General features: G+C 40.1%; 1 protein-coding gene and 1 pseudogene across 2 annotated transcripts; both read right to left on the minus strand.

Annotated features, from left to right (window-relative positions):
* Nucleotides 1-5,077: 5,077 nt before the first annotated feature.
* Nucleotides 5,078-8,806, minus strand: LOC146379164 (UDP-glucuronosyltransferase 2C1-like). Of its 2 annotated transcripts, none has more exons than XM_084942516.1 (4): nt 8,092-8,163; nt 7,675-7,973; nt 6,879-7,589; nt 5,078-6,039 (listed from the first exon to the last, which is right to left on the minus strand). In XM_084942516.1, exons 2-4 carry the CDS (start codon nt 7,966-7,968, stop codon nt 5,455-5,457), a joined length of 1,590 nt encoding a protein of 529 aa, XP_084798642.1. In that variant the 5' UTR covers nt 7,969-7,973; nt 8,092-8,163; the 3' UTR covers nt 5,078-5,454. The 2 variants fall into 2 exon arrangements, with proteins under 2 accessions (XP_084798642.1, XP_084798641.1); XM_084942515.1 differs by lacking the exon at nt 8,092-8,163 and adding an exon at nt 8,759-8,806 and having other exon boundaries at nt 5,080-6,039.
* A 3,206-nt stretch (nt 8,807-12,012) lies between these two features.
* On the minus strand, nt 12,013-13,846 carry LOC146379165 (UDP-glucuronosyltransferase 2C1-like; annotated as a pseudogene).
* Nucleotides 13,847-23,933: the final 10,087 nt, after the last annotated feature.

A 23,933-nucleotide genomic window follows, 5' to 3' on the forward strand; every position in this document is an offset into this window, starting at 1 on the left:
AGACAGCTGAGGGGAAACAAAACACAGACAATCAAGACAATCACACAGGGAGGAAACTCTGCTCAGTGCAAGACTCAAAAGGAAACTGTCAAAGTAAAACAGGAAATAAATGATCATAAATAAACTGATCAACCAGAAGAACAAGATGAAAGTGGGGCCCTCAGTCTGATCTGACATGAATTTGTTCTGAACACACCCTCAAAGCAAACATTTAGTAAATAATTGCACCAATGCATTTAACACTAAACCACTAGTAGTGACTAAAGATTCACATAAAGTATCTTTAGTATACGCTTTTTTTTTTTTGCATATTTTAATATTCTTGGAATTTTCTTGGACTTTCTCAGATTGTAGTTACAGAAATGCAAGTACATGACATTAAAATATCTTTTTAAAATGGGCTTTGTCAATTAAATTTGATGGTTAGGTGTACATAGGCCCTCCAGTCAAGCAATGATGTAATTAAAAACAAAACAGACTTTCTAATCTAAAACATTTTGCCCTAAATCTTGGTCCAGCAGACCTCTTAGGGTAAGCCCCCTTTCAGAGCTGTCACACACGCCTAAGGGTGCAACCCTGCAAGTCCGCTAGCAAAATTTGCCCACTTTGCTGGTGGCATTTCCTTCTTTAGTCTAGACTGTTCCTCCCGTCCAGGCTGAGGCAGTAGACAGTTTTTTGTGCACATAATGGATTTTTTTTTTTTTTCCAACTTTGTTTTATTGATTTCAACAATGACATACAAAGTTAGCAACAGCTAAGTCAATCTTGATTTCAGAACAGTGGTATGTCCATTATACCCTCCAACCCCCCAACCCGAATTCTCCCCCTACCAGGTCCACACTAGACAAGACACCGCAGAGAACCAGTCTCTGCCCACACACACAAAAAAAAAAACCAAAAAAAAAAAACAACATCTCAGGACCCATACACATAACAAGCATAACCCCCAAAAAACAACAACAACCACAACCCCCCCGCCCCGCAACCAAACAAACAAACAAAAACAAACAAAGCAAAAACAGAGAAAACAAAAGCAGAGAAAGGACCAAACAAAACAAAAGGAAAAACAAATAGATAAGGTATAAATAAGATTTAAAAAAAAAAAAAAAAACCATTATAATGTAGCTTCGCTCAGTTCACTTCAGACTCAGGAAGTAAAGTAATGGTGTCCACCAGCAAGAGAAATGATTTCCAGATTTTGTTAAATTCCCTAATAGAACCTTTTAGAGAGAATCTAAGTTTTTCCAACTTTAAGTTAAAGAGTACATCTCTCACCCAATGATCATGAGTTGGGGGGTGGGAAAGCTTCCACTTCAACAGAATAAGCCTCCGGGCCAGTAAAGTGGTAAAGGCTAGGGCCTGTTTGAGGGGACCAGATAAGTTCAAGTCGGGAGGAATGCCAAAAATTGCGGAGAATGGGTTAGGAGGGACAGTCTGGCCATATGCTTGGCTAAGTGTGTCGAATATATTCCTCCAAAATGCACTCAGTTTCGAACAAGGCGATAGTCCGCATCTGCTACAGGCAGCACTAATGGTTGGATAGATTTTAGATAATTTTGCGTTTGTATAGTGTACTTTATAGACCACCTTGCACTGAATCAAAGCATGACGAGCACAAATTGAGGACGAATGAATCAATTTCAAAGCAGAATCCCACTGCTGTTCTGGCAGGGTTGTCTGTAGCTCTTCCTCCCATCTCAGCTTAATATGAGAAATGGATTTGGGGATCAAAGCATCTATTATTTTATACAAGGCTGATATCAGTCTGTTTTGATGAGGGTTCGTCTGCAGGATGATATCCAGATTTGTTTCTGGAGGCCGATTGGGAAAGTGAGGGAACTGCGTTTTTACAAAATTTCTAGCCTGAAGATAACGAAAAAAGTTGGAATTAGGCAGGTTGTATTTAGACAATAGGTCAGCAAAAGATAGAAAGGTGTCCTGACTGTATAAGTCCTTAACAGTCCTAAGTCCGTTATCTTTCCAACTGCTAAAGGTGTTTGAAGGTGCAAAATTTTTTGATAAAGGCGTTAGCAAAGACGGTCCAAGTAGCCCGAAGTATTTTCTGAACTGTCGCCAAATAGTTACCGTTTCCTTAGCTATTGGATTATCCCCAACAAAGGTTGGAGAAAAAGGGAGTGGTGAGCTGAGTATTGATGATAATGAGTAACAGCTAGATGCAGTTTCCATTTGTACCCAGGCTGTTGCAGGGGGGTCGTTATGAACCCAATGTAAAAGTTTTTGTATGTTAGCTGCCCAATAGTAATGTCTAAAATTGGGCAGACCAAGACCACCGTCAGTTTTAGAGGACTGAAGAATAGACTTGCGAATTCTAGCTTGTTTCCCTCCCCATATGAAATGTGACAGAATCTTTTCTAACTTGTCAAAAAATGCCTTGGTAAGAAGAATCGGGACATGTTGAAAAAGATACAAGAATTTTGGGAGGACACTCATCTTTATCAGGTTAACTCTCCCTGCCACTGACAATGGTAGAGAAGTCCAACGGTCACAATCTTTCCCAACATTTTCTAGTAGGGATAGAAAATTCTCCCTCATCATTTTATGTATAGAAGAGGAAATAAAAACCCCCAAATATCTAAATCCGGTTTCTGTCCACTTAAAAGGCACTATTGAGTGAGGAAGAGCTCTGGCCAGGGAATTGAGGGGTTGCAACTCGCTTTTTTGATAATTGAGCTTATATCCTGACACTGTACCATATTGGTCCAGTATGTCAAAAAGCACCGGGAATGAGTTTAGAGGGTCAGAAATGTACAGGAGCAAGTCATCTGCATAAAGGGAGAGTTTGTGGGTCACACCGAACCTTGTAATGCCTTTAAATCTATCCTCTGAACGCAGCCATATTGCAAGAGGCTCGATAGCAATGGCGAATAGGAGGGGTGAGAGAGGGCACCCTTGCCTAGTGCCCCTCTCAAGTGGAAAAGGCAAAGACAAGTTGTTGTTAGTACGAATATAGTAGCTTAACCCAGAGAATAAAGTCAGCCCCTAAGCCAAACCTATCCATCACCTCATAGAGGAAGCTCCACTCGACGCGGTCGAAAGCTTTCTCCGCGTCAAGAGATACCACAACCTCTGGAATTGAGTTGCACGATGTATGGATAATATTCAAGAGGCGTCTTGAATTGCCATATGAGTGCCTGCCGGCCATAAATCCCGTCTGGTCAGAGGCGATAATTTGTGGCAGAACACGTTGTAGCCTAAGTGCGAGGATTTTAGATAGTATTTTAAAATCAATATTTAAAAGAGAAATTGGTCTATAACTGCTGCACAACAGAGGATCCTTGTCCTTTTTCAAGATTAAACAAATAGTAGCTTCGGACAAAGTCTTGGGTAATTGACATTTTGAAAAGGCTTCATTATACATATCTTTCAACAATGGTGCCATAAGATCAGAATTGACTTTATAGTATTCTGCAGAGTAACCGTCAGGGCCCAGCGATTTACCTGTGTTTAAGGATTTAATGGCTTCTTGTACCTCTACTACAGTAATAGGTCCCCCTAATCCCTTCGTTAGATCTCTATCTATTCTTGGAAAATGTATATTTTGGAGAGTTTCTTCTGATAGAGGGGGAGAGCTTGAAGTGTACAGATTGGAATAGAAACTTACAAATACTTCATTAATTCCCTTTGGGTCCGATATTATGTCACCAGCAGCAGACTTGACCTTTGGGATTAGCTTGGAGGTTGCTTCGGCACGGGCTTATCATAATGGATTTTGCTTGAAATTGAATCATTTATAAGTGTGCTAAAAGTAACCCTTGCATAGCTACTAAACCACAATAATTTACAGTTTGTCATCTTCTAATTAAAAATTTATAGAAAAAAGATCACCCATACACTAACCCTAGAACTAACATAGAAACTCCAATATCAACAGAATTTTTACTTATGTCGAAATTTCATTTTGACATGTGATGAAGCATGCAAAAAAGCCAGACAAGAACTCTAGTTGTGCATAAAAACAGCTCAGGAATGACCAAATCCAAAAAAACCCAAAATAATTTCTAGTGTTATCAGTGTTTTTGTAGACCTAATTGATTTTTTTTTTTTTTACCAGAAGTTTACTTTGTATCACTACTAAATCACAATGATTAACAGACAATTTGTTATCTTCTAATTAAAATTCTATAAATTCTGGACTTCTATAAATAAAATCTATGTTTGCATGTTAATAGATGTGAACTCATTAAAACATTTTTATGAGTTCTCCTATTGATGGAGCACTTCCTGAAGGCCTTATTCCAAACTATGTCCTTCAACATCAGCCAAGAGTATGACCTTTCCAGCTTCTTTCCCCTACAAAGCTATAAGGTTGACATATTGGTCAAAGAACAAGGTTATGCTGAGCCTGTGGTAAATGGCCTTTTGTGTGTAGGTGACCCAGATCAGCTTTCTGTTGCATCCAGTCCATCGTTGAATGATGTCGTGCCGTGAATGGTAAAGTTCATGTGTATGTACAGGTAGACCAACATTACAATATAATTTTCATAAATGTTAAAGTTCAAAGCACAAACATACTTTACATTAAAAACAGAAGAACCAAGAATATCAAACCACAACATTACCAATTCTGGTGTTTCATTGATTCATGCAGCACCAGTCAAAATTGATGAATATGTCCAAATGTGTGACTTTCTTTTTGCCAGTCTGAATTAGGCATTGCTTTTCTCCTTCCTAACAAACCAAAAAAAACTTTCTGTATCGAAGAGTTTCCAGTAGCAAATTTGAGCCTTTTTAAAAATTCTTTGCCAAGATGTTTGGTTTTTTTTTAGCATTTGCATGCACATCATTCTGAAATTGTTCTATTATTTCTAGCTCTTTTTAATCCCAGGCATGTCACAGACTTGATAATTTGTTGCAAAATGTTAGTCTTTTTTTTTTTTCTTAATACCATGTATATAAAACCTCTCCGCTATGAGGGAAAGCTCTGCTCTAGAGCTGTCATACAGCCAAGTGTGCAGCCTTGCCAATCACCAAGTGAAAGTTTTCCTCCTTTGCTGGTGGCATTTCCTTGTTTAGCCTGTGGCAATAACCCCATGTTAAGTTCAAGCGATCTGCTGTTACATGTAGACGTAATGGATTTTTTTATTGAAACCCAGTTTAATCATTTTAGCAAGTGTGCTGTAACACCACAATAATGGTCAGACATAGCACCATCTTCCAATTAAAAATTCATAGAAAACTACAAAAAAAAAAAAGTCTGTTTTTACATGTTAATCTAGAATTGAAAAGAACTCATTGAAACATTTTTTAAAAGAGAACTCAGTTGTGTTTAGTTTTTATTGTTTTGGTCTTTAGCTATACAGAAATCTCAAAATAGCCAATGGAGAGGAGCAGCACAGTGACCACAGACAGCAATATGAATAGTACATCTAAAGAGTAAAACTAAACCACAGTAACTAATAGACATAGTATGTCATCTCCCAAATGGAAAATATTTTAGCTTTGTTTAGTTTTTATCTTTCTTTGTCTTCGGCAGCACAGAAATCTGCAAACCGGCACAATAGGGAGAAGCAGCACAGTGACCACAGACAGTAATATGAACAGTACATCTAAACAGTAGTAAGAGTACCAGGGCATCTTATAAGCTTCTGTACGCAGGTGACGAGCACCTTTGTGGCGCATCACATATTCTACCCAGAAGACGGCCTTCTCCATGGGCGTTATTGGCTGATCTCTGTGCAAACGTGACAGTCTTTGAATGTTCTGCCTGTAGCTCTCTTGGTGGATCACTTCCTTAAGGCCTTGCTCAAAACTGTGGCCATTAACATCAGCTAGCTGAATGATCTTTCCAGCTCCTCTCTCCTGCAGTCGTATAAGGTTGTCATACTGGTCGAAGAACACAGGTATGCCGAGCACAGGGACCCCATAGTAAATGGCCTCCTGGACACCATTAGTTCCTCCATGAGCTACAAAGACTTTGGTCTGTGGATGACCCAGAAGATGTTTCTGTGGCATCCAGTCCACTATTAGAGTGTTGTTTCCCAGTGTAGAGGGTCTGTCTCCTTTATGCTTCCAGATCACCTGTTAAAAAAAAGTTTCCAATTATGCATCAAACCAACCATCTTTACAACCTTGTTCAAACACACTCTAGGTCTCTAGACTAATTTGTGTTCTTAACTGAACTGAAGGAAGGGTATGACACCATAACAAGGCAACATTAAGGAAAATCTGATCATTTTGAGAATCAAGTCCAAGTTTCAAGAACAAATATCCTCTGCGTGAACTCAACAGAAACCAGTTTAGTAAACAGGAAGCAGTTTTTCCTTTTAGCACAACAATTCTGTAAGGGTATCGGAAAAAAAAAAAAAGTGCACAAAGCTGCATTTGGTCAGCTGGTCAATTTGTTTCACCAATTCATCTACACAAGGCATTTTGTAGAGGGTACAGCAGCTCTGTCAGTTTGCCTTGACCTTTTTCCTCAAAAAAGGAAATTTGAAATTTACACCTCTCAGTTCTCAAAATGATAATTTACTAATACTCCTTCATAGGGACACCTTACCCAAATTACAGAAAATAACTTTGTAGAATTAATTCTGTTTGTCTTTTGGTACATTTTTAATCAATTGTCTGTTTAAAGGTGTGACTTGCTATTTGGTTATTTGTACTAAAGCCTGTCCAAGCTGTGTGTGCTCCCATTTCGCTCCCGTTTTAAGAAACTTCTGGCTCAAAAAAAAAAAAAAAAAAAAAAAAAATCCCCACACCATAACGCTAAAATTGGTTTCAAAATGAAAATTAAGGAAGCCATGGTTTGTGCACAAACCTTTGTCTTTTGGCTGATATAGAGGGGGGGGGGGAGATATACTATATGTTAACAATCCAAAATGCAGTAGTGGAAATATGAATCTTCAATTTTTTGTTACCTTCTGGGGCATCTTGGCAAAGACACCGGCGATTTCCTCCGTAATCTCTTTGGGAAAAGCATTGATTAACGTTCCCAGAGTCATGATGATCACTCCATGCTGCCCAGCACTCTGAACAAACTCCTCCAGCTCTGCTGGCAGAGGCTGAGCTGGTTTGCACTGAAATCCTCCTATATAGACAACATTTGGCATAGTGGGGCGAGGGAAGTCGAACACAAAATCTGACCTGAACAGCCAAATGTCTGCTTCCTGAAGAAGTGAGATGACGTCACAGCCACCCTCAATATATTTATCACATATGTCATTATATACTGGGTCCACCACAAATTTCTGCTGGAACAGTATAATGCTATAGAAAAAAATGTTCTTGGTCCTCTGGATGAAACTCATTTTGTCTGTTAAGCCAGATCCTAGCACTGGGATATAGGAGAGTGGTGAGGGAGCTAACACAAAGTGGCCTTCTCCACTGGTGATCCAGCGTACGTTGAGCACTAAGGGAAGCTTGAGATATTTGGCTAGAATAATCCCTGGGGCCAAAGTTGGATCAGTTAGAACCAGATCATACTGGGAATCTCTTAATCTTTTGAGCATATTTTGATCATCAAAAATATGTTTGCTAGCATCATACCAAAATGAATGGCCACGAGAAAGCATAGATATTAAACCCTTGGTGAGTTTGAAGAAAGCCAATGGTCCTCCCTCTCTTTGCACCTACAAAACAGTGCATGACAAAAAGTTGTAAAGAACTTCTTATCTCATGAATCAGTAGGGATTAAAATATATATGGATTCTATACCTTTATCTGCTCCTGTAGGAATACATCTAAAAATTGCTCATAATCTAGAGCCATTTCAATTGTAATGGTTGTGTATAGATCAGACTTTTCAGGGATGTACCAGCTCCTGGAGGTCCTGATCACAGTGAGGTTGTGTCCCCTAGCATGAAGTTCTTCTAGCAAGAGTTTCATATTGAGCCAGTGACTGCCATCTACAGGAACCACAAGAATACTTCCTCCATTGCATTGTGGTGTATATGAAATCAGGAATACACTGAGGAAAACGAGCATCCCACAGGCATGATGGGATGTCATGGCTCCTATAATATCAGAGAGAGAAATAATCACCCCAGTGACCTCAAATGATATCAAGTAATCACAATGTAAAGAATCAGTTTATGCTCTTTAACCAAACATGTAAAACTGCACATTATATACTTGCAAGCACTGGAAGATTTCCATTAGCCTGTTATCCAAATAGTCACCAAACTTGAAGGATAGCGTTTTAGGAAATTCCTTACCTGTGGTCGTGAGAGACAACAGCTGTCTAGTTTGCCCATAGACTGTTCTTTGAAACCATTCTGGCTTACCCAATTCTTGTGTGAGCAATACGCCTTTTACTCATAAAGCAGTTACATCCAACATAATGGTGGCATGGTGGTATGGATATTCATTTATTCTTTTTCATATTTTTATTACTTAATATGCCATTTTTCAACCTTTTGTTTCATAATTGAATTAATTTCATGTTTTAGTTTGTAATCACTTACCTTATTCCAAATAGACTCCTTTTGGGGGATTTGGGGTTTTTTTTCCTACCCAGTTAGTCTTTCAGTTCAACATAATACAAGTACCATTCTTTATAACCCTTAATTTTGGTTCAGGAGTACACAGGCAGTTTCAGTGTATGTAGCTGCCAGTTCAGTGAGTGGAAGAGAGGAGCTTTACATCCACTGACATGCACATTAATGAGTAAAAAATACATTTAGTCAGTTTCTCAATTTCAGCACAGCTGTTATATTTAACTCTTCATGTTCAAGGTACTAGCCTGTCATTGTTTAGGGGAATTTGGACCCAAAATAGGTTTGAATAAACACAAACAAACCTTTATTCTGATCAGGCAGCAAATCCAGGTAGCTGAAGCCAACAAAGACCTAAGGAAAACTGAGGGCTTAAATACATATCAGGTAATCGGAGAATAAGACACAGCTGGGGAAATAAAGGTGCAGGTGAACTGGATCAATTAACGAGCAAGAGGGGAAGCAAAATTGAACACAAAACATGAGACGAAGGACTGTCAAATAAAACAAGAAGTAATGTGCACACTGAGACTCAGACAAAGACACATTAGCTTGACACTAGGACAGGTGATAAACAGATGTGGAGACACATGACAGACTGGGGAGACAAAACACATTTTAGAGAGACAACAGGGGACGTTGAAGACGGAACACGGACTGGACACACAAAAGGAATAGACACAAAAGCAAACAAGAACCACAACCTAGAAACATGAGCAAGTAAAACTCAGAGGATCAACAACTAAACATCAACATCTCATAATTCCAAAGGAAGAAAAAGTCCAAACAAACTCAAAAACCATGGTCAAATACACTACACCATGACAGAATCTAATCAACCATTTCATAATTGTCTTTTATGCCAAAAGAAATGGACATTTATATAAAAGAAGAAAGTTTTTTTGAATTGGAAGTTTCCAGAAATGTCTGATCTCTTTCAGAATTACAGTTTGAACAAAGCTTCAATCAGCACTTGTATAAATGGGTGAGTGCTCTATAAACCACTTTGAGTACTGGGGTGGAGTACTACACTACACAAGAACCAGTCCATTTACAATAAGCATGGTGATACATGCATGCGGCCCAGGACACGTTAGATCACATATCAATGATCCCCATTAAATTTTTCACCTGGTCCAACTCACCACTACCTAGCCACGAGCCCTGGATGGGCTGGGCATGCTCAAATGTATAATGAAGTTCTCCTGGGAGATCTTTTTGAAAACTTTGAAAGAATTCCGAGGAAACTGAGTCCAATTGGAACATGTTCAACACATGCACTGCTGACCAGTGTTGGTCAAGTTACTTGAAAAAAGTAATCAGTAACTAATTACTGATTACTTCCCCAAAAAAGTAATCCCGTTACTTTACTGATTACTTATTTTCAAAAGTAATTAATTACTTAGTTACTTAGTTACTTTTTAAAAACACAATTTACAACCTGAATAGGTGATAAAGTGATAGATCTTTCAGCCCAATTCTACTTTTTCTACAATCCATCATACAAAATGTAATCAAATGGAAAAGTCCCTTTTTAAAACTTGTTTTATTAGTTTTAATATTTTAACTTTATGCATCAAGCAAAAATTAAATTATATGCAACATTCTCTGACTGGAAGAAATTTGTTTAATATTTAAACCTATTTTCTGCACATTCCAGCACAATTTTTTTTTGTGTGTGTGTGTTTACACTCAGTCTTTCAAATAGATGCAAGTAAAACACAGCAGAAAATAAATAAAATCAAAGACTAGCGGTCCTGTTGCTTTATTTTCACCTGTAAAGCAGGAGTAGGGTAGGCGGAGGTTTACCCTGGTGCAGGTGTGCCGCAGCGGTCAGTGGAAGAATCCGCGAGTTTCTCTGGGAGTTTCCCATTACCTTGTTGCGCACTCGGTGCTTGCTTGGAAGTTTAGGGGTTTTTTCGCTGTAAAAAGAAGTTTTCTTCCCACACACAACGGACACTAATGTTTTTGTCACTTTTTATGGAATCAAACTCAAAGTAAGGTCAGTACTTCCACGCTTTAAACGCTGCATGCTAATATTCTCTCCCGTACTCCATATATTATCCATTGTTGATCTGCACACAGCTGTTGTCACGAACGTGGCACTTGCTTATGTCTCTGTCATGAGACATTCTGGCAAAAAAAATCACGGTTTTAGTAACGCAGTAACGCAGCGTTCCTACGGGAAAGTAACAGTAATCTAATTACCATTTTTTCAATAGTAATCCCTTACTTTACTCGTTACTTGAAAAAAGTAATCGGATTACAGTAACGCGTTACTTGCAACGCGTTACTGCCCATCTCTGCTGCTGACACACATATACAGAGCCTCAGCTGCAAGGTGTTTGGGAGCTGTTATACAGGTAATGCCCAACAATTGAACTACCTCTGGCACTTTAATTCAGTAATAGTGCATAATATACTGTTTCAACATGTAGTGGACTTAAAATGTAGTGGAGTAGTAAAAAAAAAAAAATAGCAATGGGATGCACTGTGATGTGGCTTGAGAGCATGTATGGCAACATTTTGAGCTTTTCTCTTTCAATAAAGTATTACACATAAAAAGCATATGAATAATGAAATATATTAATATTAAAATAGTAACACATTCTACCCACAAGTTGTTAGAATGCTGAATTGCTGATTAGGATATGTACAGAACTGCACCTAGGACTGTCTGGCAGTGTTTTAGTTTTATTTATTATTAGTGTCACATGCACTTTAACCACTGGTTGATGTATATGGAGACTGCAGTGAGAGACTATTGTACAGCTTTGTGTCTTGGGATGTGTGTGTGTTTATATGTAGGGGAAAGCGTTTTTGTATGATGTTCTTTTGTGTGTATGTGTTGGAGAAACACCCTTTCGTTTTGCCTGCACTATGGTTGCATGCAGAGCAAACTGACAGTAAAGCTTCATTTGATTTAATATAGTATAGCAATTCAAGATAAATAAAAGGGCTTCATTGCATATTTTAATATTCTTGTAAGTATGTACTGGTTTTGTACTCACAAGAAATAATGATATTGTACACCACAGATAGGAAGTCTATAGGAAACCATTTATATGCGTTTCATATATACGACCAGGGTTGTACAAATAGGAAATGTAAGATTTCTTCAGGTTGTAGTTACATAACATATCATTATACAGTGGGTTTTGTCAATTAAATGTGATGGTTAGGCGTACATAAACCCTCCAATAGCAACAACGTTTTTGCCAATACTGTAAAAATTATGATTTGATTTTTAACATGTGATGCACCAAGCAAAAAGCCAGAAAAACAGTCCCAGCTGTGCTTTAAATAAACAAAGCAATAACAGAATCAACAAACACACTTTCTAAAGGTTTAGGTGTTTGTTATTTTAACTTTATTGCCTGTGAATATAACTAAAAAGTTACTACATGGAACAGTTTCATTGAAGTTTGTAATGTTGGTCCAGCAAACTTGTTGGCTATGAAGAAGAGGTTTAATCATTTACAAGTGTGCTACAAGTAACTCTTTGCATAAAAACTAAACCCCAGTAACTAAGTATGTCATCTTCCAAAGGGAAAATATTTTAGCTTTGTTTAGTTTTTATCTTTCTTTGTCTTTGGCAAATCTGGAAACCGCCACAATAGAGAGAAGCAGCACAGTGACCGCAGACGGCAATGTGAACAGTACATCTAAACAGTAGTAAGAGTACCAGGGCATCTTATAAGCCTCTGTACGCAGGTGACGAGCCCCTTTGTGGCGCATCACATACTCTACCCAGAAGACTGCCTTCTCCATGGGCGTTATTGGCTGATCTCTGTGCAAACGTGACAGTCTTTGAATGTTCTGCCTGTAGCTCTCTTGGTGGATCACTTCCTTAAGGCCTTGCTCAAAACTGTGGCCATTAACATCAGCTAGCTGAATGATCTTTCCAGCTCCTCTCTCCTGCAGTCGTATAAGGTTGTCATACTGGTCGAAGAACAAGGGTATGCCGAGCACAGGGACCCCATAGTAAATGGCCTCCTGGACACCATTAGTTCCTCCATGAGCTACAAAGACTTTGGTCTGTGGATGACCCAGAAGATCTTTCTGTGGCATCCAGTCCACTATTAGAGTGTTGTTTCCCAGTGTAGAGGGTCTGTCTCCTTTATGCTTCCAGATCACCTGAACAGAAAAAAAAAAATAATACATTTCAGCTCACAATGTTGAGTAAGAGCACTTATCTTTCTTCATGAAGAGGCAACTTGACAAGAAGAACATTCTGTTACATAAGCATAGTGTTAACCTGTGCAATTAAGAGACAAAAAGCCTGCAGCATTTTTTACCTTCTGGGGCATCTCGGCAAAGACACTGGCGATTTCATCTGTAACCTCTTTGGGCAAAGCACTGACATAAGTTCCCAGACTCATGATGATGACTCCATGCTTCCCGGCACTCTGAACAAACTCCTCCAGCTCTGCTGGCAGAGGCCGAGCTGGTTTGCACTGAAATCCTCCTATATAGACTATGTTTGGCATAGTGGGACGAGGGAACTCAAACACAAAATCTGATCTGAACAACCAAATGTCTGCTTCCTGTAGTACTGAGATGACATCACATCCACCCTCAATATACTTGTTACACATGTCATCATAGATTGGCAGAAAAATAAAGTTCTGCTGGAACAAGGTAAAGATATAGAAAAATATATTTTTGATCCTCTGGATAAAGCTCATTTGGTCTGTTAAGCCAGATCCTGGCACCGGGATATACGAGAGTGGCGAAGGGGTCAACACAAAGTGGCCTTCCCCTCTAGGGATCCAGCGTACATAAAGCACTAATGGGACTTTGAGATATTTGGCTAGAACAGCCCCTGATGGCATGGCAGGATCAATTAGAAGCAGATCATACTGGGAAACTATTAATATTTTCACCATATTTTGATCATCAAGGATTTGATTTATGACCTCAGACCACAATGAATGGAATTGAAAAATCACAGAGAGGAATTTTTTTATACATTTGAAGGAATTCAGCAGTGAAGCTTGCTCTCTTTGCATCTAAAAATGGAAAGAGTGTTTAAAACATGTTTATCACACACAAATTACTTAATTTCCCCATCAAATGGAGCCAAAGATGTCACATACCCTGATGTATTCCTCTATGGACCCATCTAAAAAATGCTCAAGATCTTCATCCATTTCAATTGTAATGGATGTGTAAAGATCAGACTTTTCAGAGATGTACCAGCTGGTAGACGGCCTGATCACAGTGAGGTTGTGTCCCCTGGCATGAAGTTCTTCGAGAAGGATTTTCAGATTGATCCAGTGGCTGCCATCTAAAGGAAACACCAGAATGTTTCCTCCATCGCAATGTGGTGTAAATGAAATGAGGAATAAACTGCGGAAAGCAAGAATCCCACAGACATGATGGGATGTCATGGCTCCTATAATATCAGAGAGAAATAATCACCTAAATTATATCAAGTATCCACAATGTAAAGAAAAAATATTTGCTCTTCAGCCAAATATATAGAGCTATACATCACTTGCAAGCACTGGAATATTTACATGATCCTTTTAACCAAATAGACACCAAAATAAAAGGACAGTGTTTTAGGAAATTCCTTACCTTGGGTTGAGAGATCCAACTGCTCTCTAGCCTGTCCACAGAAAGACTGTTCTTGAAATCTAGTCTAGTTTGCCTAACTCTCTGAATCTGAAGTTCAAACTCCAGATTCAGAGGTTCTTTCACTTGTAAATGAGTTACATTCATCACGAATAATTTTACATAACATAATACAGGTGCTATGGATGTTCATTAAATCTTTCTCATTTTTTCATAATTTTATGACTTCATGTTATTTGTCACGTTTTTATTTGTTTCCTAATTAAATTCATTCTTTTCCTGTTTTATTTTGTAATCATCTTCTCCCTAATCGACTTCGTTTTTGGGTTTTTTGTTCTTTTTTTTGTTCAATCATCCAATTAGTTATTATAGTTATTTTACAGAGATCAGTTAAGTTAATAATAAAGTGTATCTTTCAGCTCAATGTAACATACATGTTTTATAACCCTTGATTTTGGTTCATGTGTGTTGCTTCAGTGTTGGTAGCTGTAAATATTATTGACCTCCTGTCCACTTTCCCCTTTTCAGAAGAGTTCAGAGAGTAGAAGACAGGAATTGTACATTGACCGCGGATTCACTGACTTGCACATTAATGAGTGTATGAGAGAAAAAATAAGGCATTTGGTTGTTTTTTCTCAATTTCAGCACAAGTGTTATCTTTAATTTAGCATGTTAAAGGCAGTATCTGGTCAACCATTTCATACTTGTTTTCTATGCCAACAGAAATGGTCATTTATATAAAAGAGTTATAAGTTTTTAGATATTTCTGATCTCTTTCATCATTATAGTGTCAACATAGCTCTGACCGGAGGTCACATAATAAAAAGCTAATTATAATGTTAGCCACACTAGTTGCACTGTGTAGTAACAGTAAACATTTTCCTGTTCTGATATTTTTAAAGAAAATCCCCATTATATTTCTCAGTTTTAATATGTGATATCCTGTGGTCTTATCAATAAATATGGGGTTTGAATAAATAACTTCCAGGTTATTTATTATCTACAAGTGTTGCAAAATTCCTTTTTAAGTTGTATTTCTTGTGTTTTCCTTATTCTAGTTATTGTTCTCATTTTCTTTCTTTCTCTTTTCCCCTGTTATCTGCCTGAGTTGTTCTGTTTTTGGATTTCTGTGTCAAACATAGTTTACTAGGTGCAGGATCTAGCTTGTGCTACTGAAGAGGAGGTGGCAGGAAGGGAGTGGCGTTTTTTTAAGTGGAAGCTAATTTCAAATTCAGCATTTCTTTCAGTTCAATAAACATCAGAAAACACACAGTTTTGGCAGTTTGTCGTACATTTTGGTGACCAGAGAGGGGTAATCCAATTGCTATTGCAAAAAAGTAATTAGATTACTGTTACTTTCCCGTAAGCACACTGCGTTACTGCGTTACTAAACCCTGATTTTGTTTGTGAGAGTGTTTCATAACAATGACGTACAAGCGTAGGACATCCTTGGCAGCAACAGACGTGTGCAGATCAACAATGGATAATATGAAATGAGGGAGAGAGTACGACCATGCAGCATTTAAAGCTTGGAAGTACTTACATTACTTTGAGTTTGATTCCGTAAAAAGTGACAAAAATATTAGCATCCGCTGTACACTCTGCGTGGGAAGAAAACTTATTCCTACAGTGGAAAATTAAACTTCAAATCTGAGCAAGCACCTAGCACGCTGCCACGGGAATGTGAAATTCACCGAGAAACTCCTGGATCCCCCCCACTGACATGACCGCTGCAAAACCAGGCGAACCTCCACCTGCCCCACTCCTGCTTTAAAGGTGAAAACAGATTTAAGAGCGACAGGACTAAGTGCTGCTAAATCTTGGGATTTTAAAAAAGAAAAAAAATGCTGTGTTTTACTTGCATCTATCTGAAAGAGCGAGTGTAAACACACAAACTTATATTTTTTTGTATGCTGGAATATACAGAAAATAGGTTTAAATGTTAAACAAATTTCTTCAAGTCAAAGACTGTTGCATATAATTTAATTGTTGCTTGACGCAATGTGCATAAAGTTAAAAGATTAAAAAAGAAAACAATCCTTAAAAAGAGACTTTTTCATTTGATTCCATTTTATATGATGGATTATGCAGAAAAAATATAATTGGGCTGAAAGGTCTATTACTTTATTACGTATTCAGGTTATGTATCATGTTTTTCAAAAGTAACTAAGTAATAATGTCACGGCGAGTGAGAAGAGCCGTGTGGAAGAAATGAAGGAGGATCCAAGCGCAGGTAGTCGTGAAGGTGTGAAGGTGGTTTATTGAATAAACGGCAAAGGGAAAATGGCAAATGAAGACAAACTAAACTATACTGGAAAACAACTAAACTACAGAATACGAACCGGAACTCAAACATGAAGCAAGGTGGACGACAGTACACAGATGGTGACGGTAGGGAACACATGGATGAAACATGGTGAATACACAGACGGACCAGCAACTACAAACACAGAAGACGCGACTAAAATACACACAGAGAAACACAGGGAGATTACACACAGGTGGGGAACACAGCTGGGAGTAATCAACAAGACGAGACAGAGGTAAAACTGAACACACACACTCACATGAGACGTAGACCTTCACAATAAAACAGGAACAAGAAACCATCACACAAAGACGCAGACTCGACACTGAGAGACAGACAGAAAATGACACATGGAACTAAACTAAACCTGCAAAAACATGACAACTCAAAATACTGGGTCAAACTGACCCAGAACCGTGACAAATAAAGTAACTAATTATTTTTGAAAATGTGTAATCGGTAAAGTAATGGGATTACTTTCTTCGGGAAGTCATCATTAACTATTTTCAAGTAACTTGACCAGCACTGGTGGTGATAGCTAATCCAGTCCCAGACAGTCCCATCTGGGACCCCCCACCATTTGACCTTAGAACTGAAGAAGCTTCTCGGATGAGAGGTGAAACGTCTTCAAGCAACTTAAAGAAGTAAAGACACTTTTCTTTGCAAGCTCCTTTGACAAAAGAGTGCAAGATTAACTTCACTCAGAGATGCTGAAAGATGTAGACAGACAGGACAGGAGAGGAAGAGGAGAGGACTGCTCAGTGATAAACTTCAAATTAAAAGCTTGCGTGTAGTGTCATCACAAATGTTTAATCACATATTGTATTTGCAAATGATATGTCTTGATAAACTATGTACTTTCATTTTACTAACTTACTATTTTACTAACTTTGTGTTATTCAAATGTTGCAAATACTGGGTAGTTTTGTGCAGGATAAAAAAGGTTAGTTTGCATTCATGTGTTGAATTCACAGTAAATCTCTGTGTTGGACTGTTGCACAGTGTCTGTGGTGCCCATGGACAGAGTTAGGTTACATCAAGTGTAGAAGAGATTCATTTGATTTAAGATGATGCTTGGATTCATTCACTGAATTCCAATGTCATACTCTAGTATAAAGACAGTATAACAGTGGAGTGTCAGTATAGAAGATGGACATCACCCATGATAGGTTATCAATGTGTGTACAGATACAGCCACATCTTAACACAAGGACTCGGCTACCTCCCCAAACTTATGCGCGCTGTGTTGCTTTGGGGATAGCTCGCCATCCGTGCTACATTCACCGGGGCTGCCGTCATAATCTGCATGTATATAATCTTCCTGTGGGAAACGGACTTTCTCACCAAATACCATCTATCTCGACAGCTTCCTGTCGTCTCTCAACTAGACTGGACGGGAAAAACAGAGGTGCCAACACCACCAATTTTCAGCATCTGGAATTTGTGCCATCTGGTGCTGTCACACATTCCTCACCACTTAAATTGGCATTAATCAATGCAAGGTCCGTGGTGAACAAACTTTCATATACCGTGACCTGTTTGTCTCTCATGGCTTGGACTTTCTTTTTATTACAGAACCTTGGCTACCCACTGATGATCTAGCTGCTTTTGTGGAATTGAGTCCTGAAAACTGTAACTTCCTTAACACATTGTGGAGGCGGCTTGGCAACAGTTTTCAGAGATCACTTTAAATGCAGAATGCTACCCAAGTGACTACACTAGTTTTGAACTGCAACTGTTTATGCTGGATCTGTCCTCTCCTGTACTCTGTGCTCTAGTTTATAAGCCTCCTCACCTTAACAAAGACTTCATTCAGGAATTTTCTGATTTTCTATCTGTGACACTGCCAACCACTGATAGGCTTCTAATCCTTGGTGACTTCAATATCCATATGTGTTGCCCCTCCAAACCTTTGGTTAGGGAATTTTCCACAACTCTTGGACTCATTTATCCTGACCCAGTCTGTCAACGGCCCTACACATAAGCAGGGCCACACTCTTGAGCTCATCTTGTCATCTGGGCTCTCAGTGATCGGCGTTGAGGTGATTGATGTGTGTCCATCTGATCATAATTTCCTTTTTGTTTAATATTCCCACTGCTCACTCATCCTCCAAACAAACCCAGGCCCCCTCTCTTATACGTCCTATAACACCTGAAACTGCTCCCCAATTCTCAGCTGCCTTCGCTGCATCTCCTTTAGCCACCCTTGATGAACGTTCTCCTCATTGCAATAATCCTGATGAGCTTCTTGCATATTTTAATTGTGCTTGTACCAACATAATGGACTCAATTGCTCCTCTAAAATGTAGATGGCAAAAATTTATTCAAAAGTTCTTTACTGAAAAAATTGATAATATCAGAGCAGCTGCTCCCATCCCAAGACCCTTCTGAACCACCTACATGTTGATTCTTTTTCTCCAAATTTAAACCAGTTTCATTATCCCATCTTACTGATATAATAATGCACATGAAACCAACTACATGCCCCTTGGATGTGTTACCTACACAATTTCTCAGAGATGTGCTGAAGACAGTCGGCCCTAACATCCTCGCTATTGTAAATGGCAGTATCTCAAATAGAACTGTTCCTCGTTTGTTTAAACAAGCTGTTGTCCAGCCGCTTCTAAAAAAAAGCTGCCATTTTTGTGTAAGGTTCTCGAGAAAGTTGTCCTCCACCAATTATCCTCATTCTTAGATATACATAATATTCTGGATAAATGTCCTTCTGGTTTCAGAGCCTGCCACAGCACAGAGTCTGCTCTACTGAAGGCGTTCAATGATGTGCTTCTAGCTGCTGACTATGGAAAAAGTACAGTTTTAATTCTTTTAGACCTGAGTGCAGCATTTGACACTGTCAACCACACAATCCTATTAAACCATCTAAAGACATGTGTCGGCATTCAAGGCTTTGCTCTAAAATGGTTTGCCTCTTACCTGGAGAGCAGAACATATTCTGTGATGCTGGGTAACAAATACTCTTCCCCAGCTACACTCACTTGTGGAATACCTCAGGGCTTTATTCTGGGCCCTGTCTTATTCTCCTTATACATGCTCCCATTAGGCTCCATTTTTCAGAAACACCAGATCTCCTATCACTCTTATGCAGATGATACACAGTTGCCTATAGTACACTGCAGAAAGTCTCAGAGAGTCTTAGCGACATACATTGCTGGATGTCTCTGAACTTTCTCAAACTAAATCACGACAAAACCGACATTATATTTTTCGGCAAGCAGGACTCTATTAGTCTTATAAGAAACAATTTAGGCCCATTATCAGCTAATGTACATCACCATGTAAAAAATCTTGGTTTCATTTTTGATTCTACCCTCAAGCTGGACAAGCAAATAAATTCAGTTGTTCGCGCAGTTTTTTCCAACTCAGGAACATTTCTTAACTATCCTGTCATCTAAAGACCTGGAACTGTTATCCATGCTTTCATATTATCACGTCTTGACTCTTGTAACTCTCTCTACTTAGGCATCTGTCACTCAAGCCTGTCCCGCCTGCAACTTGTTCAAAATGCAGCCGCAAGGGTCCTGACGGGTACCAGAAAGAGAGAGAGTATTACTCCGATACTCGCATCTCTACATTGGCTGGCGATTTTAAGGTTTTATTATTTGTTTTTAAAGCTCTCCATGGTTTGGGTCCAGGTTACATTTCAGATCTTCTTAGCCTGCACTTACCCACTCGAACTCTGCGCTCCTCCAGTCAGATGCTGTTATTAGTTCCAAGTTCCCAGTTCAAAGGTGTCCCACACTGTTTAAAAAAAATCTTAAAAAAATGGTAATATTCTGGCAGTTGGGGCGCCAAAATACTACCGTAAAATAACAGAAAATAACTTCCTCATAAAAATACAGTTATTTCCAGTAATGACAATACAGTTTGTTGCGCTAATTTTACATGGGATCTTGCCTTTTCAAGTGATTTTAAACATTAAATTAGGAACATGTTAATGTGATTAAACAATGAAATTATCTATAAATAGGAAAATAAACAAATCTTAAAAAAACAGTAATATTCCGGCAGCTGGGGCGCCAAAATACTACCGTAAAATAACAGAAAATAACTTTCTCATGAAAATACAGTTATTTTCAGTAATGAAAATAGAGTTTGTCAAAGGAGCTTGCAAAGAAAAGCGTCTGGACTTCTTTAAGTTGCTTGAAGACGTTTCACCTCTAATCCGAGAAGCTTCTTCAGTTCTAAGGTCAAATGGTGGAGAGTCCCAGATTTAAACCTAGTGGGAGTATCCCCCCACAAAGGGACAAAAGGACCCCCTGATGATCCTCTAATCGCCTGAGCCAAGGTGTGAAACTGGGTGTGGGTCCCAATCAGCCAGGGTTTCGGGTGAGCTCATTGTGAAACCTGGCCCCACCTTATCATGCGAATTCCTGAGGTCAGATGGCCCAGGATGTGAGTGGGCGTTAAGGCGTCTGGGGAGGGAACTCAAAACTGGATTATAGATGGCAGACAGTTGGTGTCGTAAACCACCGCCTCTGTTCAAAGATGGTCGCTCACAGTGGACATAGATGGCTTCTTTCACTCCTCTTTCAAACCATCTGTCCTCTCTGTCCAAAATGTGAACATTGGCATCCTCGAAAGAGTGTCCTTTATCCTTAAGATGCAGATGGACTGCTGAGTCTTGTCCTGTGGAGGTGGCTCTTCTATGCTGTGCCATGCGCTTGTGAAGTGGCTGTTTGGTCTCTCCAGTGTAGAGGTCTGGGCATTCCTCGCTGCACTGTACAGCATACACCACATTGTTAAGTCTGTGTTTTGGAGTTTTGTCTTTCGGGTGAACCAGTTTTTGTCTGAGCGTGTTGCTGGGTCTGAAATGCACCGGGATGTCATGCTTGGAGAAAACTCTCCTGAGTTTTTCTGATGCACCGGCTACATAGGGGATGACAATGTTGTTGCGTCTGTCCTTCTTATCCTCCCTCGCTGGTGTCTGATCTTCTTTTCTGTGCCTCAAGCTGAGGTGTCAGGATGGGTTAGAATGGGTGCAGAAGTGAATAATTGCTTTAATTTTACGAAGGCTGCATGAGCTTCTGGGGGCCAAGAGAAAGGTACCTTAGACGAGGTGAGCTGGGTGAGAGGCGCGGCCACTTGGCTGTAGTTCCGAATGAAGCAGCGATAAAAGTTCGCGAACCCGAGGAAGCGTTGGAGCTTCTTCCGTGACTCCAGGACCGGCCATTCCAGCACCGCCTTGACCTTCACAGGGTCGGTCTTCACCTGTCCTCCTGCCAAAATGTAGCCCAAGAAGGAAATAGATGAGGTGTGGAACTCACATTTCTCTGCCTTGACGTACAGTCTGTTCTCCAGCAGCCGCTGTTACACATTCCTCACATGGACGTGATGCTCTTTGAGAGTCCTGGAGAAAACCAGAATATCATCCAAGTACACAAAAACGAACATGTTCAAAAAATCCCGTAACACGTCATTGGCTAGGGCCTGAAAAACCGCTGGGGCGTTAGTTAAGCCGAACGGCATCACCAAATATTCAAAATGCCCTAATGGAGTATTGAAGGCAGTCTTCCATTCATCACCCTCTCGTATCCGAGCAGGTCCAGCTTAGTGAGAACTGTGGCTTCCTGGAGAGATTCGAAAACAGAGTTGATTAATGGGAGAGGATATTTATTCTTTACAGTGATGTCGTTCAAACCTCGGTAATCGATGCATGGAGTGACCCGTCCTTCTTTCCCACGAAGAAGAAGCCCGCGGCGACGGGGGAGGAAGACGGTCTGATTTTTCCTGCTGCCAGCGACTCTTGGATGTAGTTCTCCATCGATTCTCTCTCGGGACGAGACAGGTTGTACAGTCTGCTGGAGGGCAGCGGAGCTCCCGGGAGTAAGTCAATGGTGCAGTCATACGGTCGGTGAGGTGGGAGAGAGAGAGCGCCTTATCTTTATTGAACACTTGTTATAAATCATGGTATTCTGGGGGGATGGAGGAAAGGTCTGGTGCTTGTGACGGGGCTGGAATCCGCTCTGCAGAGGCGGGGGGAACGGCTGATCTCAAGCAGTTCACCAAGCAAAACAGACTCCAGCTGGTGATTTTTTTCCCTGCCCAATCAATGTGAGGATTATGTCTCTGTAGCCAGGGGTAACCTAAAATAAGTGGGGTGTCAGGGGAAGGGAAAGTGAAAAAGGAAAGTAGCTCATTGTGGTTTCCTGATGTGACTAATTTTACTGGCGCGGTCTGGTGAGTGATAAAAGCAAACACCTGATTATTCAACGTAGACGCAGGGATGGGTGGTTCAAGCGGAGTAAGTGATAACTCTAATTTCCTTGCCAGTTTCTCATCCATTAGGTTTTGCTCCGCCCCGGAGTCCACCAGCGCGGGGCATGTGAAAGTCTCGTTGTTAGTAATAATAAAACTTTACAGCCTGAGGCCTATACTGCAAAGCAAAATTTTGGCTTATCCAGGTGCATTATAAATAGGGATGGGTACCGGTATCCGGTGCCATAATGGCACCGGATACTGGTACCCATTCTAACATAAACGGTAGTAACCAGACCGAAAAGCAGCGCACATTTCGGTGCTTTTTTTTTTCCTGAGATGTCATACACTTTGGATTCCAGCCAATCATTTTACCTTTGCGAGCGTAGTAGGCGGGTCCAGGTATGTACGTTCTTTTAGAGCAGAGCTACAGATTTAAAATGCCCAAGGCGAAGCGGTCAAAGTCTGGCTGTACTTCACAGCAAAAGATGCAAACTCAGCAGCCTGCAACAAGTGCTTTACACACAGGGGCACCACAGGGGACTGTCCTCTCCCCCATCCTCTTCACCCTCTACACCACAGACTTCAGCCACTGCACAGAGACCTGCCATCTTCAGAAGTTTTCTGATGACTCTGCGGTGGTTGGATGCATCAGCAGGGATGATGAGACAGAGTACCGGGCTGTGGTCAACTCCTTTGTCACGTGGTGTGAGCAGAATCATCTGCAGCTCAACGTGGCAAAGACCAAGGAACTGATCGTGGACTTCAGGAAGACCAGGAAACACTTGACCCCTGTTTCAATCCAGGGGGTCAGTGTTGACATTGTGGAGGACTATAAATACCTTGGAGTACACATTGACAATAAACTGGACTGGGCTAAAAACACCACAGCACTTTACAGGAAGGGCCAGAGTCATCTCTATTTTTTGAGGCGACTGAGGTCCTTCAACATCTGCCAGAAAATGCTCAGGATTTTCTATGAGTCTGTTGTGGCCAGTGCGATCCTCTATGCTGTTGTATGCTGGGGGAGCAGGCTGAGGGTCGCAGATGCCAACAGACTTAATAAACTAATCCGTAAGGCCAGTAATGTTGTGGGGATGGAGCTGGACTCCCTCAAGGTGGTGTCGGAGAGGCGGATGCTGTCCAAGATAAAGACAATGTTGGATAACACCTCCCACCCACTCCATGACATGCTGGTCAGTCACAGGAGCACGTTCAGTGAGAGACTGAGATTACCGAAAAGCACCACTGAACGACACAGGAAATCTTTCCTGCCTGTGGCCATCTCCCTGTACAACGCATCCACTTAACACACTGGTTACTGCTACAACTACACGTTTCTTTTCCAGCTATTTATTTATGAGTGACTTATGTAT

The sequence above is a fragment of the Perissodus microlepis genome, chromosome 10 (assembly GCF_051167445.1).
Source record: "Perissodus microlepis isolate ML-2025 ecotype Zambia chromosome 10, ASM5116744v1, whole genome shotgun sequence".
Taxonomy (NCBI): Eukaryota; Metazoa; Chordata; class Actinopteri; order Cichliformes; family Cichlidae; genus Perissodus; species Perissodus microlepis.

Excerpts from the sequence above, each read along its gene's own strand:
- LOC146379164 (XM_084942516.1), bottom strand. The coding sequence starts at position 7,968 with ATGACATCCCATCATGCCTGTGGGATGCTCGTTTTCCTCAGTGTATTC. Across the intron at positions 7,590-7,674 it reads TCCTACAGGAGCAGATAAAG|GTGCAAAGAGAGGGAGGACC; the intron begins GTATAGAATCCA and ends ACTGTTTTGTAG. Across the intron at positions 6,040-6,878 it reads TTGCCAAGATGCCCCAGAAG|GTGATCTGGAAGCATAAAGG; the intron begins GTAACAAAAAAT and ends TTTTTTTAACAG.